General features: G+C 41.2%; 1 protein-coding gene across 1 annotated transcript in view; it reads right to left on the bottom strand.

Annotated features, from left to right (window-relative positions):
• Positions 1 to 14,489: 14,489 nt before the first annotated feature.
• The window catches only part of tex261 (testis expressed 261), a 13,363-nt gene continuing 732 nt past the window's right edge, over positions 14,490 to 27,120 (bottom strand). The window contains exons 2-6 of the mRNA XM_080450731.1: positions 21,631 to 21,710; positions 19,942 to 20,095; positions 17,990 to 18,057; positions 16,357 to 16,459; positions 14,490 to 15,403 (exon numbers count right to left, since the gene is read on the bottom strand). Coding sequence (XP_080306857.1) covers positions 15,288 to 15,403; positions 16,357 to 16,459; positions 17,990 to 18,057; positions 19,942 to 20,095; positions 21,631 to 21,710 — 521 coding nt within the window. The 3' untranslated portion in view covers positions 14,490 to 15,287. The remainder of the gene's footprint in view (positions 15,404 to 16,356; positions 16,460 to 17,989; positions 18,058 to 19,941; positions 20,096 to 21,630; positions 21,711 to 27,120) is intronic.

The raw sequence follows: 27,120 nt of genomic DNA, 5'->3' as shown, positions 1-27,120 counted from the left end.
AAAACCCTTGACATTACGGTACATGAGGTGCATGAGAAAACAACTAACAGAAAACACAGAGAAAAAGCTAAGACTAAGGAATAAAACTATCAGTCTGTTAGTGACAGTAGGTCTATAGAGGTGATTTATTGAAAAATGGACAGGAAGTGAGTGATACCCACCGTGCCCTATAGGACACTTGTGGATTCTTTACTAACAGTTTGCAAAAAAAAGCACAGAGCTACAGGTACACAAAGGATGTTAAAAACCGGATTAAACCGAAGAAAGCACTATGGCTTGTTTCCATTGGGGTCCCGTGAATTAAATTCATCAAAACATTTAAAGACAAACAATAATATACGATATGCAAAAACATCATATAACATCATGGTAATGACACTCAATTCATTACATTTGGTTATCTACAACAGTAGAAAATGTATTTGGCATCGGACCCCCCCCCCCCCATCTGAGAATGTAAACCCCCAAGATTTTCTTTTTTAAATAGCAGAGCTTGTAGATCTGCCATTTTCAAATAGCTGATGTACTGTAATGGGGTTAAAGTGGTTAAACTGAATTGAATGCTACATTAACTCATTAACTTGTCAACCCCCTGGAACCCTAACCCTAAAGCTAACCCTAAACCCTAACCATAGCCCTAAACCTAATCCTAACCCCTTGGGTATGCGGTCCTACTAAGGTGGGACTCAGGATGGTTGGACGTACCTGCCATGCACAGCCCCCAGTGAACACTTCTCACAAAGTTCACTGGTAATTCTATTTTATAGTTTGTAAACATGCCTAAAAACATAAACCTTAAAGAAAGGTCAAATGGTTAACCCTAATTGGGAATCCTTATACAAAATGAAAAAAAACTTTAGGAAAGGTAAAACAGCTAAAAATATTTAGAATTTAGATTAAAGACTTAGTTAAACAGAATGTGAAATTATAAGGGCTTTAAATTTAAAAAATAACAAGATCCCAAAAAGACTTTCTTTCAAAAACAAGATGGCGAGAGCAAAAATTCCTTGCTCTGCCTTTTTCTGAAAGGACGCCCTTTCTAAAAAGGCTTAGCACTGAAGTCCACCCCAAACCATTTCCTAAACCCAACCCTAAACCATTAGCCTGGGATCCAGCCTGCTTCGCTACGTTCGGCGGACTTTTCTTTCTCTCTTCGCTTCTCAGTCTGGAAAGCCTCCCATTGGGAGGTTTTGCAGAACTACACTGGAACTACATATGTTACGTTGGGCAACTTCGTTGCTGATTGGATGTTGTTCAAACGAATGACGAATCACAACGATCACACTGTTTTTGGTCCCGCCCCGCACCACAGACCAATCAGAAGCCCCAGGTTCGATTCGAAGCTTTTGGCATGTCCCGCCTCCTATCAGACTGAGAAGCGAAGAGAGAAAAAAAAGTCCGCCGAACGTAGCGAAGCAGGCTGGATCCCAGGCTACTAAACCATGCCTAATCCTAACCTTATTCCTAACCTTAACCTCAGTAAAACAAATACAAGAATACTGTGGAAAAAATGGGGGCGAGTGTGTTCCGGTTACCCTCAAAAAGGAGCTATTGAACACTAATTTTAACACAAAATATATCAATTACACCACTTTTAAACCTGGTTTTATACTCTGTGTCATATCCTTCAGGTTATGAAACAGTTTAGCACATCCTGTCTGGCTGAGCTGGTCTCTATAGAGAGACTGTTGTCCAGCAGACCTACAGAGGAGACCACCAGAGGTCCTGGGGGTCTCCGGTCCCACCTGAGCCCTCCCAGCGGACCCTCCTCCACCTGGCTGACCTCCCTGCTGCACCAAGGAGCTGACACCACCATGTACAGTACCATGCACTTCACTTTAAAGGGATAGTTCACCCCAAAAAATAAATCTATGGATTAGTCACCCCATGGAGATTCCTAAGCCAATTTTAATTTGATGACCAGCGGACCGGTAGGAGACTCTTTGTGAATCCTACCGGAACCGCTGCTGGTCATCAAATTATTGACTTAGGAATGAGACAAAGACAAAATAAATATCCATGAATTTAAGTCTCCATGGGGCGACTAATCTATAGAAACTATCCCTTTAACACTCTCACCACCGGGCCCGTAGCCTACGGGCCGATAAATCCAACTGTAAAGCGCCGATCCCGTAGCCTACGGGCTGTGGTGCTTTTTCCTTTTTTTCGAAAAAAAAAACGTTTTTCAATTTTCTAGTACGGCACATTTCATCGTAACACCACCGGAAATGGAATTATTCAGGATCACGTTTTGCAGATCCTGTTGGCCTCAATTCTAAAGCGCACACTGTAACGCCATTTTCTCCGATTGTAGTTTTTCTCCTCGCTGATCACTGTTTAACATAAACCGTTCTAACTACAACATGGATGCCCCGTTTGACACGTGCTTTGGACTGGTAGACACAGGGAGATCTCCGCGATGTTTACAAACAGTGCACAGATCAATCTTAAGGATTTTAACGAGGTCTATGGCGACGTGAAAAAAACTAAAAACAACAATAAAACGTTGGCACTGGTGAGTACATTATGAGATTAACCTCTGGCGGTCAATGTGTTAACACCACCCTCAACCTTCTGTCAGCGTACATTTCAATATAGGCGTAGTCTTAGTCATCTTTTGAATAACATTCCATTTAGTTTTTAGTCATATTTTAGTCATCTGGAATGTTTTAGTCTAGTTTTATCTGACTAAATATCATAAGATTGTAGTCGACTGAATATACAGTTGATTTAGTCGAAGAAAGTTTATTTTGGCGAGACTTGATGGCGCCATAATGCACACTTTGTGTGTGTGTGTGTGTGTGTGTGTGTGTGTGTGTGTGTGTGTGTGTGTGTGTGTGTGTGTGTGTGTGTGTGTGTGTGTGTGTGTGTGTTCAGGACCACAGAGCTGGGTCAGACCTCTCTCCACCTGGCCGCCTCAGAGGGTCTAAGGGCGTGCACGGAGGTTCTGGTGCACGCCGGGGGCGGGGCCCACCTGTATGCCCGAGACCACCAGGGACACACCCCTCTGGACCTGGCCCGCATCGCCGGTCACAAGGACACCGCCAGGTGTGTGTGTGTGTGTGTGTGTGTGTGTTCGTGTGTGTGTTCGTGTGTGTGTTCGTGTGTGTTCGTGTGTAATCGTGTGTGTTCGTGTGTTTGTGTGTGTGTGTGTGTGTGTGTGTGTGGGTGTGTGTGTGTGTGTGTGTGTTCGTGTGTGTGTGTGTTCGTGTGTGTGTTCGTGTGTGTGTTCGTGTGTGTGTTCGTGTGTGTTCGTGTGTAATCGTGTGTGTTCGTGTGTGTTCGTGTGTGTGTGTGTGTGTGTGTGTGTGTGTGTGTGTGTGTGTGTGTGTGTGTGTGTGCGCGTGCGTGCTGCCTGCATGTTAAACCAGTGGTTCTAAAAACATTTTCATGTCAAGGACCCCCAAATGAATTAAAATGCATTTAGCCACAGACCCCCATATGAAAATATTTTGAGCCAGGGACAACGTCTTGCTCTCGTACCGTGCGGACGCTTCGCTGCTTGCTCTCCCCTATGCTGACATTCTTCTGCTGATTATCCATGTTTTATTTTTCTTTGAGAAACTACAAGTGGATCCTGGATATTTATAGACCCATGGGACTCCATGTCTTCTATAGATATAAGCGTTTGCCATACTTCAATAAAATATTTGTATTTTTTGACCTCCAGTGACTGGGTACGTGGCACCTATAGCCAAAGTTAACTAGCATTTCTGCAGAGGATTATCAAAAACTGCTTCAACAGATTGCAGTGCTGGAAACAGAATTACACCGATTAACCCTTTAAGACCGGGAACGCATCTCTGTCATTTTAAGATTTCTTTGGCTCTATAAAAATAGCAGATATACAAGCTCATAGCGCGGCACTCGGTGCGCGCTATGAGCTTGCATATCTGCTATTTTTATATAGCCCAAGAAATCTTAAAATGGCACACATGTGTTCCCTTCCCGGCCTTAAAGGGTTAAGAGTGAATGTGGAAGTGAATCAACAACATGGGATTCCACAGACTCAGAGCAACGGACGTAACCGTGCCAACAAACAGCCACCTAGCACTTACATGACTTCCAACAAACAGGAGAACCGTGTACAGGACACAGCTTTCCCCTGGAACACTCATGGTGCAAAGCCAAAGGAAATGAATGGACAAATAACTGGCAGAACTCTTGAGCCCTGAGATTACAGATAGCTACCACCCCGGCATTCAAGTTCTGAACTGTCCACAGCCCTCCTCGGAGACACATAGGCCCTATAGCCCTATAGGGCCTCATTCACTAAGCTCCTTTCCACTCATATTTTGTACGTATGCGCATGTACGCAACTTCCCACGTTAACAGTCTAATTCATCAATCTTTTTTTGTCTGTGAATTTTGATATCCACTCAACCAGCTCAACATTAAGCTTGCGTATGTCATTAGAATTATTATTCTTCGTGCAAAATCAATTACAATAGTGTCAAACCTCAAATAAAATATGCATTATCCCAATTTTGACAAAAAAAATAATAAAAAAACATGTCTAACGATCTATTGCAAGGATGCATAGGACAAATTCAACCTCAGCGTGTTTTCAGTTTTTTGTGTGTGGCCACAGTTTCGCCTATTGGGCTTTCAACTCCAATGTTAAGCTATTCATTTTATAATATTGACCACATCACATGAACGCATGTGTGTGTGTGTGTGTGTGTGTGTGTGTGTGTGTGTGTGTGTGTGTGTGTGTGTGTGTGTGTGTGTGTGCAGGTACCTGAAGGAGTGCATGTGGAAGCAGGATAAGCAGACAGACATGCAGAGGAGAAGGTCGGTGCTCAAGCTCCGTCAGGACCTCATCCACCAGGCCAGACTGAACGATCACAGAGAGAAGGTATGTTTACATACAGGGTAACCGGAAGACTCGCCCCAAAACACGCCGCCCAGTGGTTCTTGTATTCTTATATTTGTTTTACTGAGGAAAAGGGTTAGGAATAAGGTTAGGGTTAGCCATAGTTTACTGAGGTTAAGTTTAGGAATAAGGTTAGGTTTAGACATAGTTTTACTGAGGTTAAGGTTAGGAATAAGGTTAGGTTTAGACATAGTTTTACTGAGGTTAAGTTTAGGAATAAGGTTAGGGTTAGCCATAGTTTACTGAGGTTAAGTTTAGGAATAAGGTTAGGTTTAGACATAGTTTTACTGAGGTTAAGGTTAGGAATAAGGTTATGTTTAGGCTTAGTTTTACTGACGGTAAGGTTAGGCATAAGGTTAGGTTTAGGCTTAGTTTTACTGAGGCTAAGGTTAGGCATAAGGTTAGGTTTAGGCTTAGTTTTACTGAGGTTAAGGTTAGGCATAAGGTTAGGTTTAGGCTTAGTTTTACTGAGGTTAAGTTTAGGAATAAGGTTAGGTTTAGACATAGTTTTACTGAGGTTAAGGTTAGGAATAAGGTTAGGTTTAGGCATAGTTTTACTGAGGTTAAGGTTAGGAATAAGGTTAGGTTTAGGCATAGTTTTACTGAGGTTAAGTTTAGGATTAAGGTTAGGTTTAGACATAGTTTTACCGAGGTTACGTTTAGGAATAAGGTTAGGTTTAGACATAGTTTTACTGAGGTTAAGGTTAGGAATAAGGTCAGGTTTAGACATAGTCTTACTGAGGTTAAGGTTAGGAATAAGGTTAGGTTTAGGCTTAGTTTTACTGAGGTTAAGGTTAGGCATAAGGTTAGGTTTAGACATAGTTTTGCTGAGGTTAAGTTTAGGAATACCAGGTGAATACCGCCGGATTTGCTCCGGGGCGACTGTGTTTTGGGACGAGCGTTTTGGTATTCACATATGGGTATACCCTAACCTCATCCACCAGGCCAGACTGAACGAGCACAACCACAAGGTACAGGGATGCAAGAAAAAAGTTAAATAAAATAAAAGGTATCACACACCTGACGGAATTGCGGGGCTGATTTGTTTGTTTGATGCTAAGATGAGCCTATGGTATTTTCAATAGAAAAAAAGACTTCCGTGATCCATGGGGGATGACGGAGTGACGTCAGGACTTCTGTAATTAATGACAAATTAAACAATTTAATGACTAGCTGCCAATTGGCCAGTGAAAAGACCCAGCCATAGGTCATATGCAGTAGCATGTTCCAAACATTAATTATTAAAGACGATGCAACATTAGAATAATATAAGATACAAAATGGATATTTCATGAACTCAACGTCATGTTTGCATCCAGAGGTGACATAAAGGGAAGCTCTGAGACCGAGGCAGAGAGTTCAACATGAATATTTAACTCCTTCATGTCATAGTTTCAGCAGAACTTCCATCTCTTTTAGGTTTTGAAACCTAAGGAGAATTTCTAAATTGTATAATTCACGTTGTGTGTGTTCTTTTGTGTGCTACAAAGACATTGAGAGCAGTTTCACCGTGTAATGGAAGTCACTGAGGAGAATAGTTTGATGATACTTTCAGTAGGAGTTACTTCATCGCAAGCCGACGGCAAAACCCAAACCTCTAGGTCATTGGTTCTCAAACTGGGGTCCGGGGACCCCCAGGGGTCCTTGAAGGAGTTCCAGGGGGTCTCCAGCTAAATGATGGATGGTAGGAACCAAATGGACCCTTACAGGTCTGTAACTCTGAGAGTGTACACATGGAACCAAATGGACCCTTACAGGTCTGTAACTCTGAGAGTGTACAAATAGAACCAAATGGACCCTTACAGGTCTGTAACTCTGAGAGTGTACAAATAGAACCAAATGGACCCTTACAGGTCTGTAACTCTGAGAGTGTACAAATAGAACCAAATGGACCCTTACAGGTCTATAACTCTGAGAGTGTACACATGGAACCAAATGGACCTTTACAGGTCTGTAACTCTGAGAGTGTACAAATGGAACCAAATGGACCCTTACAGGTCTGTAACTCTGAGAGTGTACACATGGAACCAAATCTCAGAGTTACATTAACATTGATTTTACAATATAAATTGGGGTCCCAGAGTTAGAAATGCCATTAAATGGGGGTCTGCACTAGTAGCCTATAATGCATGTCAAACTGGTGAAGTTAAAATGGTTGAGAATCTTCTCTTATGGGGGTCCCTGGCATATTTTTTTCAAATGGGGGTCCTTGACATAAAACAGTTTGAGAACCACTGCTCTATGTGCATCACCACTGTCACCCTGGTGTCATTATAGGCTAAATAATGTAAAAACTAATGTTATAAAAACTAAAAGGTGCATCTGTGTTTTCAGGAGGTGAGACGGGGGCTGGTGGAGGAGAACTTCACAGAGTGGACCACCAGGAAAGGTCTGCAGACCCTTCATCTGGAGACCCCGAGCCAGGGTCCACCGAGCCGCTACCACAGACACTGCACCCTGATGGAGCCGGGTCAACCTGAACCTCAACCTGGACCTGAACCCCAACTTCAACCTGAACCCCAACCCGAGCGAAACAAGAGGAAGCGCTGGGTGGGACGAGGCCCTCAGGTAGGGTCGCGATTAGTTAATGGTCAACATTTAAGTTGACCATTTTAAAAGAGTTAAAACGTCATCTATAGCTGCCCTTGCCAGCGACTTTCAGCATTTTTACTAACCTTTGAAAAATCATAGATTATTATATAACGATCCACCCGGTGATCGCCTCAAAGGACGTAGGGGGGTCTCGGAGATTTGGGGGGGGGGGGGGGGAGCGTGCCGTCGGAATAGTTTATGGCCAGTTGAATGAGGCTTGTTTTCACCAAAAACAGAAAGCAGAGACAATTAGACTTTTGTAAATCCTAGAATACTGAACGACAGCAGCTTTATTTTGTTGTGATCAGGTGATCTTTGGCTGTGCTCTTCATCTTCATCATCATAATTGTCATACAAATAATTGCGATTAACTATTTAATTGTGTTTTTTGGCATTGAACATATGAATACAAAAATGATTTATTTATGAAAAAATATACAAAGAAATTACTGAAATATTTATTTAATCATTTTATACTTATTATTTTATAATAAAAAAAATAGCAGGAATAGCTGAAATAGAAATAGATCAGCCATTTCCACTATTTTTTGGAAAACGTTTGAACATTTTTCAACATGGAAACGATGATGACGATGATGCAACAATAATTGTTATTATCTCAAATAATTGCAATAAAGTGATGATGTAATAACAGTGACGGGCCAACCCCCTCAGGAGCCTTGGAACATCTCCACCAACCCCACCAGGCCTCCTCACTCCTCGCTCTGCGGACCGCAGACGGTCCGGATGGGGAGCCGTCCAGAGAGCCCCGCCCCGGGGGCGGAGCCGGACCTGCGCTCCAGCGTGGTTCTGTCCAGAGCCGGCGACGGCACGCCTCTTTACACCACCAGGTGGAGCCGGGGCGTGGCGGCACCCGCGCCCGACCTGCCGACGGGGGTCCTGGAGAGGTTGCTGTTCCCCGGGGACTTCCCGTCCCGCATGGACCGTCCCGCGCAGAGCGTCCTGGAGCCGCCCGGCCTGGGGAGGAGGAGACCTCAGGCTGGGCACAGCGCCTCCCCCTGGACGGAGGTGGCCATGCACCTGGCCGAGGTGCTGGAGCCTGGACACTACTAGGCAGTGTTCATATAAAAAAAAAACTATGACGAAAAATGATTGTCAACTACACTACCTTTTTTCACTGACGAAAATGAAATAAAAACGAATACAAAATTAAGCTACGGTGACTAAGACAATTTGGTCAACAAATAAAAACTAGACTAGGGTCTAGTGGAGAAGAGATCCAGTAGAACTAAGACTAGAGGAGAAGAGATCCATCCAGTAGAACTAAGACTAGTGGAGAAGAGATCCAGTAGAACTAAGACTAGTGGAGAAGAGATCCAGTAGAACTAAGACTAGAGGAGAAGAGATCCAGTAGAACTAAGACTAGAGGAGAAGAGATCCAGTAGAACTAAGACTAGTGGAGAAGAGATCCAGTAGAACTAAGACTAGTGGAGAAGAGATCCAGTAGAACTAAGACTAGTGGAGAAGAGATCCAGTAGAACTAAGACTAGTGGAGAAGAGATCCAATAGAACTAAGACTAGAGGAGAAGAGATCCAGTAGAACTAAGACTAGTGGAGCAGAGATCCAATAGAACTAAGACTAGTGGAGAAGAGATCCAGTAGAACTAAGACTAGTGGAGCAGAGATCCAGTAGAACTAAGACTAGTGGAGCAGAGATCCAATAGAACTAAGACTAGAGGAGAAGAGATCCAGTAGAACTAAGACTAGTGGAGCAGAGATCCAGTAGAACTAAGACTAGTGGAGCAGAGATCCAATAGAACTAAGACTAGTGGAGAAGAGATCCAGTAGAACTAAGACTAGTGGAGCATAGATCCAGTAGAACTAAGACTAGAGGAGAAGAGATCCAGTAGAACTAAGACTAGTGGAGAAGAGATCCAGTAGAACTAAGACTAGTGGAGAAGAGATCCAGTAGAACTAAGACTAGAGGAGAAGAGATCAAGTAGAACTAAGACTAGAGGAGAAGAGATCCAGTAGAACTAAGACTAGTGGAGCAGAGATCCAGTAGAACTAAGACTAGAGGAGAAGAGATCAAGTAGAACTAAGACTAGAGGAGAAGAGATCCAGTAGAACTAAGACTAGTGGAGAAGAGATCCAGTAGAACTAAGACTAGAGGAGAAGAGATCCAGTAGAACTAAGACTAGAGGAGAAGAGATCCAGTAGAACTAAGACTAGAGGAGAAGAGATCAAGTAGAACTAAGACTAGTGGAGAAGAGATCCAGTAGAACTAAGACTAGTGGAGAAGAGATCCAGTAGAACTAAGACTAGAGGAGAAGAGATCCAGTAGAACTAAGACTAGAGGAGAAGAGATCCAGTAGAACTAAAAGACAAGTCATTTTGTTTGGTTGCGCTTGTTTGTGTTGCACTCTGAAAATAGCAGATCTACAAGCTCACAATGTGTTGCGCTGCGAACTTGTCGATCTGCTATTTTCAGCATGCAACCAAGTGTAAAATCAGCCATTACGACACCATAAAGGCACTGCCAACATACATTTAATCAACTAAATCAACTGTAGATTTAATCGACAATAATTATATGATATTTAGTCGACTAAAACTAGACTAACGGTAAAACATTTCAGATTACTAAAATATGACTTTAACTAAATGGAATTTCATTCAAAAGACTATTGACTAAAACTGAATACAAATTTGCTGTGAAAATCGACACGACTCCAAACCAAAGATAAGCTGCAATGGTTTCACTGTGGATGTTCAGAAGGACGGCAACGGATTTGTCTCTTTGAGGTGAAGATTGATTTGTTCCTCCGAGGTCTAATTGTTGTATTATATTTACCTGAAGTGTACAATGTGTACAACTTTGTCCTGTTCTGTCCATGGAACTAGTGAAATATTCCTGCATCTTGGCCAGTGCAGACTTGTGAAAGAGACAGGTCTTTTTTTTTACTGGTGAAATAAAGGTTATATTTAGACCTATAGACCATATTCACACGGCGGCCATGTTTCTATGAAGTCAATGAAAGTAGCCACCCCGGGTGGCGGCACTTTCAATGTTAAATTCCAATATGGCCGCCGTGTGAATATGGTCTATAGTAACCTATTGGCACATTTTTTGGGGGCGCTACCTGCATGTTTAGCTGTGTTACTCATTCCACGATGGCACATTCCATAACGTTATACCTCGTTGTAAAGTTTTGAGAATGGGCCTCAGGTCTAAATGGGTTCAAAACTAAACCAAGGGAGCTTGACTGGAGCAGAGGGGTAAAGAACCTGTCCAGCACCCTGGAGTCTAGAGCAAGAGGGGGTCCCCCACAAAATAATCATATTTTAACTGGGGACCCCTCAAAAATAATCATATTTGAACTGGGGACCCCCACCCTGACAAGCGCTTGGAATTGTAGTTGAAGAAGCGCCCCCTCCCGCTCCCTTAGGCTTGGTGATGCCAACCTCCTGGAAATGCCCCAAAAAAACAAACACACCTGGGGGTGACGGCATGCAGGGCTTTCTCAGTTGCAGCCCCCTCCCTTTGGAACCCACTCCATCACATCAAAGCTAAATAAACACCATGTGAGCCTAAATAAATAAATGAAATAAATAAACACTGTGAGCCTAAATAAATACATTAAATAAACACCTTGTGAGCCTAAATAAATAAATTAAATAAACACCTTGTGAGCCTAAATAAATAAATTAAATAAACACCATGTGAGCCTAAATAAATACATTAAATAAACACCTTGTGAGCCTAAATAAATAAATTAAATAAACACCATGTGAGCCTAAATAAATACATTAAATAAACACCTTGTGAGCCTAAATAAATAAATTAAATAAACACCTTGTGAGCCTAAATAAATACATTAAATAAACACCATGTGAGCCTAAATAAATAAATGAAATAAATAAACACCATGTGAGCCTAAATAAATACATTAAATAAACACCATGTGAGCCTAAATAAATAAATGAAATAAATAAACACCATGTGAGCCTAAATAAATAAATAAATTAAATAAACACCTTGTGAGCCTAAATAAATACATTAAATAAACACCATGTGAGCCTAAATAAATAAATGAAATAAATAAACACCATGTGAGCCTAAATAAATAAATGAAATAAATAAACACCATGTGAGCCTAAATAAATAGATGAAATAAACACCATGTGAGCCTAAATAAATACATTAAATAAACACCATGTGAGCCTAAATAAATAAATACATTAAATAAACACCATGTGAGCCTAAATAAATACATTAAATAAACACCATGTGAGCCTAAATAAATACATTAAATAAACACTGTGTGAGCCTAAATAAATAAATGAAATAAATAAACGCACCAGGTGATCTTCTGCAGGATTTGAAACACGCAGCTCTTTATTGATCTGAACAGATGTGTGCACACGGACCTACAATTAAAACCCCCCCCTGGTTAGTAGAAAGACCCTTTAATGTTGATTAGTAGAGACTGTCTCTACAGAAACCTTTAATGTTTCATCATCAAATCACTCAATGTTTTTAATCCCCCAAAAACAGTGGTTCTCAAACTCTTATCATGTCAAGGACCCCCGCCTTAAAGGGATAGTTCACCCAAAAAACTAACTCTTTTTCTATCTATTAGTCTCATGGAGACTTGTCTCATTCCTAAGGCAATAATGTGATGACCAGCAGCGGTTCTGGTAGGAGACACAAAGGAGTCTTTGTCTCTCCTACCGGAACCGCTGCTGGTCATCACATTATTGCTATAAATTACCGCATTACCGCTATAAAAATGCAATTCATTATTATTGGTTTAGGAATGCGACAAAAAAATAAAAAAAATATCCATGAATTCAAGTCTCCATGGGGAGACTAATCCATAGAAAAAAGTTAAGTTTTTTGGGTGAACTATCCCTTTAATGTATTTGGCCAAGGACCCCCATCTGAAAGGATGTTGTGCCAGGGACCCCCCCGTACAAGATTTGTTGTTCAAATGTTTCATAAGTATTCCAAATCTTTCACCTTCCTTCAAGATTTCTTTGAAAATAGCCGATCTACAAGCTCACAACGTGTCGCGTCGCGACGCGTTGCGAGCTTGTAGATCGGCTATTTTCAAAGAGCCAATGTACACGTAGGGTTAAAGTGGTTAAGCTGATTTTGATGCTATATTAAAAAATAAATTCTAGGGACCCCCTGGAACACCTCCCCCCAAGGACCCCTGGGGGTCCCCGGCCGGAGCCCACTTTGAGAACCACTGTGCCCCCCAAAAAACAACCGACAATTAGCGTACCAACCCATCATTGCACATGGTTCCATCTTCACCACAGATCCATACATCATTCATGGGTCTTTTATTCCTCGTCTCTACCAAAATGATAATAATAATAACAAACATACAGAATTACCCACTTATTAAAAACAGTCCCAATAAAGAACGGTAGGAACCAACAGCGTTTGTTTTGATTAGTGATGACGACGATGCAAATGTAAATGTAAAAAATACTCTATGAGATAAATGTCTTCTAAATCCCAACAGTATTCAGAAAAAACGCATGTTTCTATATCAGTGGTGCTCAGACTTTTTCATGTCAAGGACCCCCCCAAATGATATGTATTTGGCTCGCCGACCCCCCGTCTCAAAACATGTTGTTCCAGGGACCCCCCAGAAGCAAAGATTGGAGTTAAAGATGTTCGCTTTAAAACAATATATATTCAAAGATTTGCACACATTTTCACGTTTTTTTTTAAAATAGCAGATCTACAAGCTCGTAGCGCGGCACTCGGTGCCGCGCTATGAGCTTGTAGATCTGCTATTTTTGAATAGCCAAAATAATGCTTTTTTTTAGCTCAAATAAAAAAATAACACAGATGCGTTCCAGGTCTTAAAGGGTTAAGCCCCCTTTTGCAGTCACATGAAAAGACCCACACGGTTTGATATGCAACACAACAGGCCACGGATCCCTATTTGATACCATTTCTTTTAAATCTCCAAAGAATCCTCCAATCTATACTGTAGAATCCTCAGTGTTAATTAAACTCTGCGAGTGTACAAATGTAACCAAATGTTAAGCCACGTCTGTGTGGTTATATGTGTACACTCTCGGAGTCAACAGACCCGTTAACGGTCCATTTTAGTTCCTAATAACTATCAATCACTTAGCTGGGGACGAGCCCCTGGAAACGGCCCTCAGGAACCCCTCGTTGAGAACCAGTGCGTTAGACACATCCAGAGAGTGAGATATGTTTTATATGCTCCATTCTATAAACGTACAGCGAGTGATTTTCGTGTCAACGCCCTTCTAGTGTCTCACACAAAAAAAACATACAGAGTCCAGGGTGGGAACGAAGGGACGTTCCAGTTCCCTCATCAGTCGATGACAGCGGCCGGTGAATTCCAACAACATTTTAACAATCTTTCAACGTTTTACGAACACAATCCTCAAATCAGAAGTCCCTGGGTGGCTTACCAGAGAGACTGACGGCTAATGTGGTTTAGAAAACGCTAAGAAGCAGGACTTTGAGTGATTAGCATTTGGCTGGTATAGCTACTGTTAACTCTTTAAGACTTTAAAAAGGTCTTTGTACACCAGGAGCGTGGCCGACCGACCGTCCAAAAATATTCCGCATCAAAACTTTGTTTTATTCCTATAGTCGATGCCTCATTCATACAGAATGATGCTTATAGAGAACCTAAGTCTGACATCATTGGAATCTAAGCGCGATCTAACATTTCCCTATGGGGATTTTCAATCGAAAAAAAATACTTCCGTGACCCAGGGTTACCGGGCGTGACGTCAGGACTTCGTCACTCTATTGTCGCAGGTAGAATCCACCTTGTGCCTAATTTTAACCCATTAAGACCTGAGGCCGATTAAAAAATAATAATCTAAATCCAAAAAGTTTTTTGAAAAAATATATAAAAAATATTTTTTCACGATTTTTCAAAAATAGCAGATCTACAAGCTCATAGCGCGGCACTCGGTGCCGCGCTATGAGCTTGTATATCTGCTATTTTTGAATAGACAAAGAAATCTAAAATGACACAGACGCGTCCCCGGTCTTAATGGGTTAAAAAAAAGTATTTGTTGATGTATTGGCGCGTGCGGGAAAAAAAAAAAAACACTCTTGGTGCGTAAAGACCTTTAAAGTAACCTTTGAACCCTGTCAGTCTCGTGCTCTACTCAGTCCTACAACGGTGTAGCCCCGGCGAAAACATCTGATCTATAAGCTCACAGATTATGAGCTTGTAGATCGGGGTATATATATTCGACCAACTTTTTGTCTACATCGAAAAATCCCAAAGCAGGGAACGCCAGGGTTAATGCGGTCGACTCCAAACCCCACTCCCACGCTCTGACCCACAAACACATTTTAATACCCAAAAGCATAGAAAACACAGGAGTCCGATTGGATGCTGGCTGGGAAGATGGGGGGGGGGGGGGGGGGGGAGGGGCTTGGAGCCCAGCCCACGTCTGGTGGGTCTTTCGCGTATCGTTGGCAGTCTCTAAACGTAGATAAAAAAGCAGACAAAAACACGTCCTGCGTAAACTATCTCGTCCCAAAAAGAAAAAAAAAGAAAAAAAAAACAGAAAAAGAAAAGCAGGAAGGTCCGTTTTGTTGGTCCGTCCCCTAAATGTGCCCTCCTTCCTTTTCCACTTCCTGTTGTTTCTTCGTCATTTTGTTTGTTTGTTTGTGTTTGTTTTTTTTAAGTTCCTGTCCAGCATTGAAGTATTGAACAATAGTCTGGCAGTACCTCCGTTGTTCCCTCACTCACTCGCTCGCTCACGAACGCCCCTTCCTTCTCCCATGATGCACCCTGTGTCCGCTGACTCCTCCTCCTCCTCCTCCTCTTCCTCCTCAGTACATTTTCTGTCGGCTGGGAAGCACCGCCTCCTTGAGGAAGGAGAAGATCAGGAGGATGCCGGACCTCTTCCCCCGCTTGCCCTTCGTGAAGTAATTTGACACCACGTCATCTGGAAGAAGAGAGGAAAACACCAGGAACAAGGGCTGTTACATTGCATTACAGTCATTTAGCAGACGCTTTTATCCAAAGCGACTTACAATAAGTGCATTCAACATAGGTAGGGAACGAAAACTACTAATCACCAGAAGTAAGTGCATTTTCTGCTAAAACAAGCAACTAAGAGTATACCTAGCGCTGAGGTAAAAGTGCAATATATCAGCTACCTACTGTCTTAAACAGATGAGACAAATAGCAAAATCAAGTGAGCAAGAGCTAAAACAAATAAGTGTATTGAATAAACAAGATCCAATACAACAATAAAACAAGAGTTCGTACAACTAGTTAACAACGGCAAGGCAGAGAGGAAGGGTAGTGTTTCCTGAAGAGGTGGGTTTTCAGCCTGCGGCGAAAGATGGGCAGTGACTCTGCTGTCCTGACATCAGTGGGAAGTTCATTCCACCACTGTGGAGCCAGAACAGAAAAAAGGTCGTGACCGTGTAGATCGGCCAGAAGGACCCTTGAGTGACGAGGCAATCAGTCGCCCCGAGGTGGCCGACCGCAGTGGTCGGGCAGGGGTGTAAGCATCGACCATAGCCCGGAGGTAAGGAGGAGCTGTTCCTTTCACTGTCCTATAGGCTAGCACCAGGGTTTTAAACTGGATGCGAGCCGCTACGGGGAGCCAGTGTAGAGAACGTCTGTTAGCGCTAAGACTCGTAATATGGGGTTGTGGTGTAAAAAGGTTTGAGAACCCCCCGTCCAGATGGACTGCAGGAGGTGCTAACAACAACCAGAACAGTCTAGATGGACTGCAGGAGGTGCTGACAGCAACCAGAACAGTCTAGATGGACTGCAGGAGGTGCTGACAACAACCAGAACAGTCTAGATGGACTGCAGGAGGTGCTGAGAACAACCAGAACAGTCTAGAAGGACAGCAGGAGGTGCTGACAGCGACCAGAAGCTCACCTCCTTGCTGGATGGTGGACGGAAGCACGTTTTCTCCAGCTGAGAGCGACACGAAGAAGGAGAAGGGAATGATCCACAGGCAGATGGTGAAGTACGCCAACACCTGCAAACACACAGAACAACACAACCAAGGATTAGGATGTATTTATACTGTTTATATGACGCCGTCACGTGCTGAACATAGATCATTTACAAGGTCACATGTCTCATCATGATGCGTTGTGACCTTGTAGATCTGCATTTTTTTGTTTTACTATAGATCATACACGGGCCACCTTCACTTAATGTGTCCCGCAGGTTAATATCAAAATTCTGATATATTATTGATTTCAGCTGTTATGATTCCTAACATGCAAACACGACCCGCTTTAATTACTCCAGTCTATATTAGTAGCTTAATGACTAGTATTAACATTCTATCGTCTTTTTTATGTCCAATGTATTTGTATCTAAGTTCATAAACTTAACATAAGTATAACTAAATGCATTTGAAATTAAATAACAATTTTACTTTTCAGGATTCCAATTCAAAAATAGCAAAAACTAAATTCTGGATTCCAATTCAAAAATAGCAAAAACTAAATTCTGGATTCCAATTCAAAAATAGCAAAAAAGCCGATCTACAAGCTCAAAACGTGTCGCACTGCGACACGTTTTGAGCTTGTAGATCGGCTTTTTTGCTACCTTTGTGTGACATAGAATGTCGAAAAAAGTTAAAATATGGAGAGACAGTATATGTAATGTGTTCCTCTGGAGTGAGTGTGGAAATATAGTGGCCCTCTGCATCATCAAAGTGTCATCACCCCTGGTATAGATCTATGACTCGACTATGGATATGTTTTACCTTGTAGATAGGCAATGTATGACATAGTATTTAAAATCCTGCACAGAGCTTTCACCTTTATTAGACACCTAACGTTTGAATCCAGCTGAATCTTCACCAAGAATAATACTACTAAAAGGTGTAGAGAGCAATATATGACATTTAGCATTTTCAACTGTTGTATAGTGTTGATTTTGACAGCACATTTTGATTTATTTATTCAAAATTGTAATTATTATTTTTACAACTCCATTTAGTTGTAGTCATATTTTAGTCATCTGAAAAGTTTTCGTTTTGGTCTAGTTTTAGACGACTAGAATATCAAGATTTTAGTCGACTAAATCTACAGTTGATTTTGTCGACTATAATGTATGTTGGCGGTGCCTTGATGGCGTCCTAATGGCTGATTTTACACTTGGTTGCATGCTGAAAATAGCAGATCTACAAGCTCACAACGCGTCGCAGCGCGACGCGTTCTTGTAGATCGGCTATTCTCAGAGCGCAACACCCGAGCGCAACCAAACATAAAATGACTTGTCTTTTAGTTCTACTGGATCTCTTCTCCTCTAGATCCCTCACTGACATTTTAGTCTAGTTTTTATTTGTTGACGAAATTGTCAATATATTTAGTCTTAGTTTTAGTCATCATAGCTTAGTTTATATTTAGTTTTTGTCAGTGAAAAAAGGTAGTCGAACACTTTGCCATAGTTTTAGTCGACAAAATCAACACTTCCTGCACTGAGACTTAATTTGACATTTCCCTCTCAGTATTCAAATGAAAAGCCTGAGAGAGTGTGAGCTGGATCTTACCTCTGAGAAGGGGTAATACTCTTCTGCAAAGTACTGGAAGGCCATGTAATGGTTCACCACCACCAGTACTGAGGACCACACACACACACACACACACACACACACACACACACACACACACACACACACACACACACACACACACACACACACACACACACACACACACACACACACACACACACACACACACACACACACAAAGTGTTTTAACAACTAACTTACATCATTGCACATTTAGAGGAAAAGCTAAGCGATACACCATCAACTCTATACTCTGGTGCTGCCAATGGATGCTTGGCCAGTTTTGGCAAAACAAACAATCACACAACAGTTAAGTAAGTCATAAGTACGCAGGAGTCTATCCCGGTTAAAATGCACTAGACCCCTGGGAGATGGAATGCTGAGGTGGAGCGCCACACCCACCACCAGCTCCCAGTACTTACCGCTGTGCTACTCATACGGCGAGTTGGTGGTGCCCGGGATCGAACCCTTTATACATAAGTTACGTTTCTTACCACAGGGCAGGATGAAGTTAGGGTAATACATAAGTTAAGTTAAATAAGACTCTTACCACAAGAGAGGATAAGGTTAGGTTAATTTCCTGTGATAAGCTTAGACTTTTTACATAGGCCAGTTACAATGTGCAGCCACCTGTAGGAGCTCTTTTAGAGCAGTTTTGAAGGAGGGTAAGGAGTCACACTCAGTGGCGGAACAACTCAAAGCCGGGCCGGGAGGCACAGCACAGTGATCAGGCCCCCCCTGCGCCAGCGCGCGTGAGTGGGTGCACTGCGCGCACGCGCAAAATTTTGCGGGTTTTTGGCGGATTCGGTCACTTTTTGGGGGGCTTTTTGTCACTTTATTTCGGTTTTAGGGTTAGGGTAGGGTTAGGTTAGGGTTATGTTGTTTAATTCTTATTTTTGCCTGATTTTACCGATTTATTATCTGACGGCCCGGGCCCTCCTGGGTCGCGGGCCCGGAGGCGGCCGCCTCCCTGGCCTCCCCGGACGCTCCGCCACTGGACTTTATTATGACTGTTGGTAGAGCATTCCACATTCTGGTGACATAGCAGTAGAACTAATTTGACCCCATGTTTGTGCCGAAAGTGGGTTCAGTGAGATCAGTGGGGCTCCTTCTGGTGTTGTGCCTGTGTGTGTTTTACGCTATTGAAGTAGTCTAACAGGTACATGGGTGTCTTTGTGGTGTAGTGTATCTTTAAAACCAGGCTGTACTCTGTCCTCTACCCTGAGCCATCCCACCCTACAGCATAATGAACAGGGGTTAGGTGAGTTCTGGGTGTAAGGCCTAGTAGTAACCTGACCAGTTTGTTTGAGAGGTCTGCAGTTTTGTTTTTCATTACAATGTTTTGTTAGGGTAATGCATAAGTTAGGTTAATAATGCTTCTTACCACAGGAGTGGATGAAGTTGGTAAGTTAACTAGTTATTAGGTTAGTTAATAGTTTCTTACCACATGAGAGGATGAAGTTAGTAAGTTAACTAGTTATTAGGTTAGTTCATAGTTTCTTACCACAGGAGAGGATGAAGTTGGTAAGTTAACTAGTTATTAGGTTAGTTAATAGTTTCTTACCACATGAGAGGATGAAGTTAGTAAGTTAACTAGTTATTAGTTATTAATAATGTTTCTTACCACAGGAGAGGATGAAGTTAGTAAGTTAACTAGTTATTAGTTATTAATAATGTTTCTTACCACAGGAGAGGATGAAGTTAGTAAGTTAACTAGTTATTAGGTTAGTTAATAATGCTTCTTACCACAGGAGAGGATGAAGTTGGTAAGTTAACAAGTTATTAGGTTAGTTAATAATGCTTCTTACCACAGGAGAGGATGAAGTTAGTAAGTTAACTAGTTATTAGGTTAGTTCATAGTTTCTTACCACAGGAGAGGATGAAGTTGGTAAGTTAACTAGTTATTAGGTTAGTTAATAGTTTCTTACCACAGGAGAGGATGAAGTTGGGCGAGCTCAGCAGGATGTAGGGGAAGGTCTGCAGCAGACCAAAGTACACCAGGTTGGTGAACAGACCCACTCCCACCATGAACGCTGGGAAGCCTTCGAACAGGTACAGGCCTGACAGAACACCTGTAGAAAACTATAGATAGATATACATACACTATCAATGTAAAGAACACCTGTAGAAAACTATAGATATACAAGCCCTATTAATGTATAGAACACCTGTAGAAAACTATAGATATACAAGCCCTATTAATGTATAGAACACCTGTAGAAAACTATAGATATACAAGCCCTATTAATGTATAGAACACCTGTAGAAAACTATAGATATACAAGCCCTTTTAATGTACCGTACAGAACACCTGTAGAAAAGTATATATAGATATACATACATTATTAATGTAAAGAACACCTGTAGAAAACTGAAGTACAGACAGTGAGGTCACCACACCTATAGGTGACATTCAGGTTGGGTGACTTTTCTATGATGTATGCATAGCTGACGTTACACTCAATCATTTACAATTACCCTGCTCAACGGCAATGTGACTGCTCCTGGTGTGTGTGTGTGTGTGTGCGTGTGCGTGTGCGTGTGCGTGCGCGTGTGTGTGTGTGTGCGTGTGCGTGTGCGTACAAAATAGGATGCATGGATTTGTGTGAAACTTGGGTGGGAATGACCCTGAAGAGATAATTAACTTTTGGCTCAAAAAGGCCAACGGGCAAACTGACAGTGAGTCATCATATCTTCAGAACAGGCAGGGATTACAACAACATGAACTTTTGACTTGGTCCTTTTTACTGTTTTATAGTTGGTGCCACTATATATGTGACTATGAATTGAATACCAAGGACCTCAATGGAAACAAGAACGCAAGGACTTTTATGAACGGACCTTTTTGACAAAGTATTTTAAATGTAACTGTGCTGTTTTACATTGTTTTGCCTAATAAAACATTCAATCAATCAAAAAGAACATTCATTTATAAACCGTGTATAGCAGGGGGCTTCAACGTTTTCAGGCCAAGGACCCCCTTAGCTGAGAGAGACCCCTTAGCAGAGACCCCCATATTGTATAAACTTGTGTTTCAGATTTTTTTTTTGTTTACTTGGTCTGCTCTTTTTTTCCCTCTACACCAAAACCTCTTTGCCAAAAATAGCAGATCTACAAGCTCACAACGCCTCGCGCTGCGAAGCGTTGTGAGCTTGTAGATCTGCTATTTTTGGCTAAAGTTCTCCTCCGAAAAGGGATGCTAGGGTTCAAGGTAGGGTAAAAAGGTAAGGTAAAAAAAAAAACAATATCACAAAAAAAGATTTGGCGGACCTGTAGTAATTCTGAGGACCCCCTAGGGGTCCCGGACCCCCTGTTGAAGACCCCTGGTGCATAGTCTTGTATTGTTGTCCAAAACATTTAATGTTGTTTATTGGCAACTTTCAGAAAGGTTTTTACATGTTGTGGTATTTTGAAATGATCAATAAAGCATATTAACCTCTATAGGGCTCACAGTAAGTGCGTCACAAACACAATTACACATCTAATTTGAAATATGAAAAGCAATTTATTGGAGACTGGCACGAAATGTAAAACTTAAGACATTTAAAACGTATACCGGTATGTTTTAAAGTAATGATACAGGGACAATGATATTGACAGTAGAATCACATACTCACCAATATCATGTACTTTATAATTCTACTGGTGGCCACTGTGTATTCCTCTATCAGTTCAGCCAGATAGTACAGGCCGGCAGCTGTAAACACATATTAACATAAACATCAAACACATAGAAAAACAAACATTGTATCTTTGCATCACAATTATCAACACATTAACCCTTTAAGACCTGGAACGCATCTGTGTCATTTGAGCTAAAAAAGCATTATTTTACACTTTGGCTATTCAAAAATAGCAGATCTACAAGCTCATAGCGCGGCACCGAGTGCCGCGCTATGAGCTTGTAGATCTGCTATTTTTGAAAAAAATCGAGAAAATGTGTGCAAATTAATATATTTATATTATTTTAAAGCGAACTTTTTTAACTAAAATCTTTGCCTCTGGGGGGTCCCTGCAACAACATATTTTGAGATGGGGGTCGGCGGTCAAATACATATCATTTTGGGGGGTCCTTGACATGAAACGGTTTGAGAACCACTGATATAGAAACGCACGTTTTTTCAGAAAACCGTTTAGGATTTAGAAGACATTTTGCAGAATCGGATCCTCAGGCCTCAATGGGTTAATGAGTGTTTCCTATGATATGATGGATAAATAAGGCTGTCAACTTTTGCACACAAATGACATAATGGGGGTGGAATCAACATCGCTTTGATCACGAGCCTTGGGCCGCAATTTGATAACACCACGATTATGTCTTCAGTTTTGCACTTTGCCGACTGCCATAAAAAAGTAGCAGTCTTTCAACAACACCAGCTAATCACCATATTGAAAAACATTAATTCATTCATTCCTAATTATAACTGTTAATAATACTTTGACAAAAAGAATAGCCATGGGTTTTCCCACACTACAATAAGTCAAGTCAAGTCACACACATCAACACAAACTTTAAGAGCAACACACGTCACAATGCTAATAATGAGAGGAGCAGAGGTTATTTCAGGTAGCGGGGGGACGGGGGGGGGCAGTCAAAACATGGCTGTCACCAGGAGGAGAGGCAGGTGACAGCTGTCACAAAGACACTGAGACTCACGGGGGAAGTGTGGCCTCTGGCGAACACACACACACACACACACACACACACACACACACACACACACACACACACACACACACACACACACACACACACACACACACACACACACACACACACACACACACACACACACACACACACACACACACACACACACACACACACACACACACACACACACACACACACACAGCTCTGAACCTTTCACCTCTTATACCACACCACTCACTACATGACAAGTAGTAAAGCCTGAGGGGGGGCCACATCATCCTGATAGCCCCCCCCATGTGGAACCTCTCCCTCCGCTACACAGCTCAGAGATGAGGTCCCACTGTAGGGGACGTACCGGCAGAGGTGGAGTCCGTCCAAACGTAGTGAAGAACACCTTTAATCGCCACATCGTATCCAATAACCCATATAAGACCTGAAGCCGACTTCTACAAAATGTCTTCTAAATCCTAACAGATTTCTGAAAAACTTATGTTTCTATATCAGTGGTGCTCAAACCTTTTCATGTCAAGGACCCCCAAAATGATATGTATTTGGCCGTGGACCCCATCTCAAAATGTTTTGTTCCAGGGACCCCCCAGAAGCAAAGATTTGAGTTCAAAATGTTCGCTTTAAAATAATACAAATATATTAATTTGCACACATTTTCCGAGTCCTGTTCCCGACCATCTCTACTGCATGTCTCTCCCCATCTCTCTCTCTCCCTGTTTCCTGTCCATCTCCACTAATACTCAACAATTATAACAAAATACTCAAACATATATATATTTTTTAATGCAAAAATAGCAGATCTACAAGCTTGCTACACACTGTGAGCTTCTATCTAGTTCGGGTATATTCTCTTTATTTCTGCACTAAATGGCCCTATAGGCTATAGGCTATGACCATAACACTATGATTTGCCTTTTAGCGTCACTATGCAGCCAGCTGTCATTATTACCCTACATTACTGTACACTGAACTCTGTGTGACCTTCTCATTAAAACAACATAATTATGTAATACGCTATGGCATCATGTAGCCTACATACTGTACACACACACACACACACACACACACACACACACACACACACACACACACACAGAGTACTATATAGGCTAAGAGATGATTGTAAGCTAATCATTACCAGAGCCATATAAGAGAGAGTTGTGACACGCTATGGGCTGTAGTTCCAAACATTGGAACTTCCTCGTTGAGATAGACAGAGCATTTCCTCATTCCATGCTGCTAGTGACGTAACTCTCTTATACGGCTCTGATCATTACCATTTAACCCTTTCTATCCGGGAACACATCCGTGTCATTTTAAGATTCGGTAGAAAATAGATGAGCTTGTAGATCTGCATTTTTTTTTTTTATCGTGGAAAATGTGTGCAAATCTTTGAATATTTTTTTTTAAGCAAACATTTTTAACTCAGATCTGTGCTTCTGGGGGTCCCTGGAACAACATATTTTGAGATGGGGGTCCGCGGCCAAATACATATCATTCTGGGGGAAAAGTTGGAGCACCACTGATATAGCAACATACTGTTAGGATTTAGAAAACATTTAGATATGTATTTGGCTGTGGACCCCCATATCAAAATGTGTTGTTCCAGGGACCCCCCAGAAGCAAAGATTTGAGTTACAAATGTTCACTTTAAAAATATATATATTCAAAGAGTTGCACAAATTTCCCATGATTTAAAAAAAAACAAAATAGCAGATCTACAAGCTCATAGCTTGGCACCGCAGTGCCACGCTATGAGCTTGTAGATCTGCTATTTTTGAATAGCCAAATAAATCTTTAAATGACACAGATGCGTTCCAGCATGTCTTAATGGATTAAGAACATAAACAACACAAACGTTCTAGAACTGTATGAGTTGACCCTCCATTCAACCTGAAACACACACAGTCCCTCCACATGCTTTCATTTGATCAAATAACACTTAGACATGTGTAACATCTATTCCCACAGACACACTTATAACACACTGACTACATATTGTTTATAGATGTGATAGTTCATTATGAACCAAACCTCAGAGTGTGCTAAGCTAGCTGTCACAGCTTAAAATATTCTAATATCAGGATCAACCTGATCAACTGGACTCAAACAGTGTCTAATTCAAGTCTGACATGCATGTGATGAAGGCTGTGTGTGTGTGTGTGTGTGTGTGTGTGTGTGTGTGTGTGTGTGTGTGTGTGTGTGTGTGTGTGTGTGTGTGTGTGTGTGTGTGTGTGTGTGTGTGTGGAGTTATGTTATGCTACTGTATGTGAGCTGGATTTATTCTCTTATGCAGTGATATCTATCCCCCCCCCCCATACACACATTTCTTAAACAGTTTCATAAATATTGATGTTTTGACGGCAGATCTACATGGTCAAAACGTGTCGCATGGCGGGACGTTCTGAGCGTGTAGATCTCCTTCAAAATGAATTACTATTATTTTGTAAAGTAAAAAAATATGAATTATATGGCCTGTTTTGGCAGACAGGCCAGACATTGTCAGTCATTTCTTTGTATATTTCAGTAATATGCTTTGTATATTTAAGTTATTATTTATCTGTCCTGTGCAAACAGAAATTGTTAATCGTCGTTACTTGTGACAATTAGCCTAATCATCAACTTTGATCATCAGTCATCATAATCAAATCTTCAGGTGGATCAGAGTAGTTGATAATGACATTAAGTATCCATTACGGGTCCATTTGGTTACAGTAGCACAGACTCACATTTTAGTCGACTAAAAGGACAGCCCTAGTTCATTAGGACCTTGTTGTTTCCATAAAAATAATAAATAAACTAAAAAAAATAAACTAATTATACTACTGATAATAATAATATATAATAATGATAATAATAATATATAATAATGATAATAATAATATATAATAATAATAACAAATGATTAATAATACAATTTATAATTGTATGACCATGTAGGCATTCATCCAGAGTAAACAACGTAAACATAGAGACAGTGTAGTGTCTCAGTAAACTAGGATCAAAGGTAAACCATGAACCTAGCATCAGTCTAAAACAGTATAATGTAATATTGTAAGAGTCAGGGGAATTATGTCCAAGCAAGACCTAGAAACACTTATACTTGCTTTTGTTTCCAGTAGACTGGATTACTGTAATGGTGTGCTCACAGGACTCTCAAGCAAAGCGCTTAGACAACTCCAACTGATTCAGAATGCTGCTGCTAGAGTCCTGACCAAAACTAGAAAATATGACCATATTACACCAGTCCTAAAATCTTTACATTGGCTACCAGTCCCCCAGAGAATTGATTTTAAAATGTTGTTACTTGTCTATAAATGTCTCTGTGGCTCTGGGCCCAGCTACATCTTAGACATGCTGGAGCCATATGAACCTCCTAGAACCCTTAGGTCATCTGGGGCTGGCCTATTAATTGTTCCATTTGTTGAAACAAAACATGGTGAAGCAGCATTTCACTACTATGCACCACAAACCTGGAACAATATTCCAGCTTACATTAGACAATCCCCAACCATAGCTGTTTTTAAGTCCAAGTTAAAAACATATTTATTTAACATTGCTTACTCTACCCAATGATGGCTAAGAACAGCTAGGTCTTGCCTGGTCTTTAAATGACAATGTCACTTTTTATTATTATCATGTTTTGTATAAAAGGTGGGAGTATTTATTTTGCTCCTTTATCTTATTTTTATTGTATTTATTATATTCTCCATTTATTTTTAAAGTGCATTGTTGCACTTTGTATTATGATTTTTTATTCTGTAAAGCACTTTGAATTGCCCTGTGTATGAAAAGTGCTATATAAATAAAGTTGCCTTGCCTATAATATCAAAATAATAAATGGTCTGTTCATTTGAAAACTATACAAACTATGGGATGCCAGGTAATCAAATGGACCTGGCATCTGTCTACATAACATACTGTCCAAAAATAAATAATCTGTACATTAAAACTACTAACACAAATATATTATTGTTAGTTAATATTGCTATTATTAGTATAGACTCTTACAGATATCATAATGTATATTTATTATAACCACACTGTAGCCTGCACCTTGACTTCAGATACGTGGCCACATGAGTGACGTGGACCCACTGTTTACCTGTGTGTGTGTGTGTGTGTGTGTGTGTGTGTGTGTGTGTGTGTGTGTGTGTGTGTGTGTGTGTGTGTGTGTGTGTGTGAGAGAGAGAGACACACATCAAACTTAACCCATCATCAAAGTAGTGAATGTCAGATCATTAGCCTTAGATCAAGACTATTGTAGATGTATTTTATCGACTCTTTTATGAGTCTTACCGACCACCCCCCTGTTTGCCCTGGAATGTCACCAGTAAAGCCCGTATTTCTCCAAACATGTACAAATGTAAAATATGAGGTTATTACCGGCTTGACCCAAATGTTAACTAGGTGTCCGGAGTATTTGTGCAAAGTATTAGTCCAC

Source organism: Gymnoscopelus braueri, assembly GCF_963280865.1.
Source record: "Gymnoscopelus braueri genome assembly, chromosome: 15".
In the NCBI taxonomy this organism is placed as follows: Eukaryota; Metazoa; Chordata; class Actinopteri; order Myctophiformes; family Myctophidae; genus Gymnoscopelus; species Gymnoscopelus braueri.
This window is presented reverse-complemented; position numbering and strand designations above follow the sequence as displayed.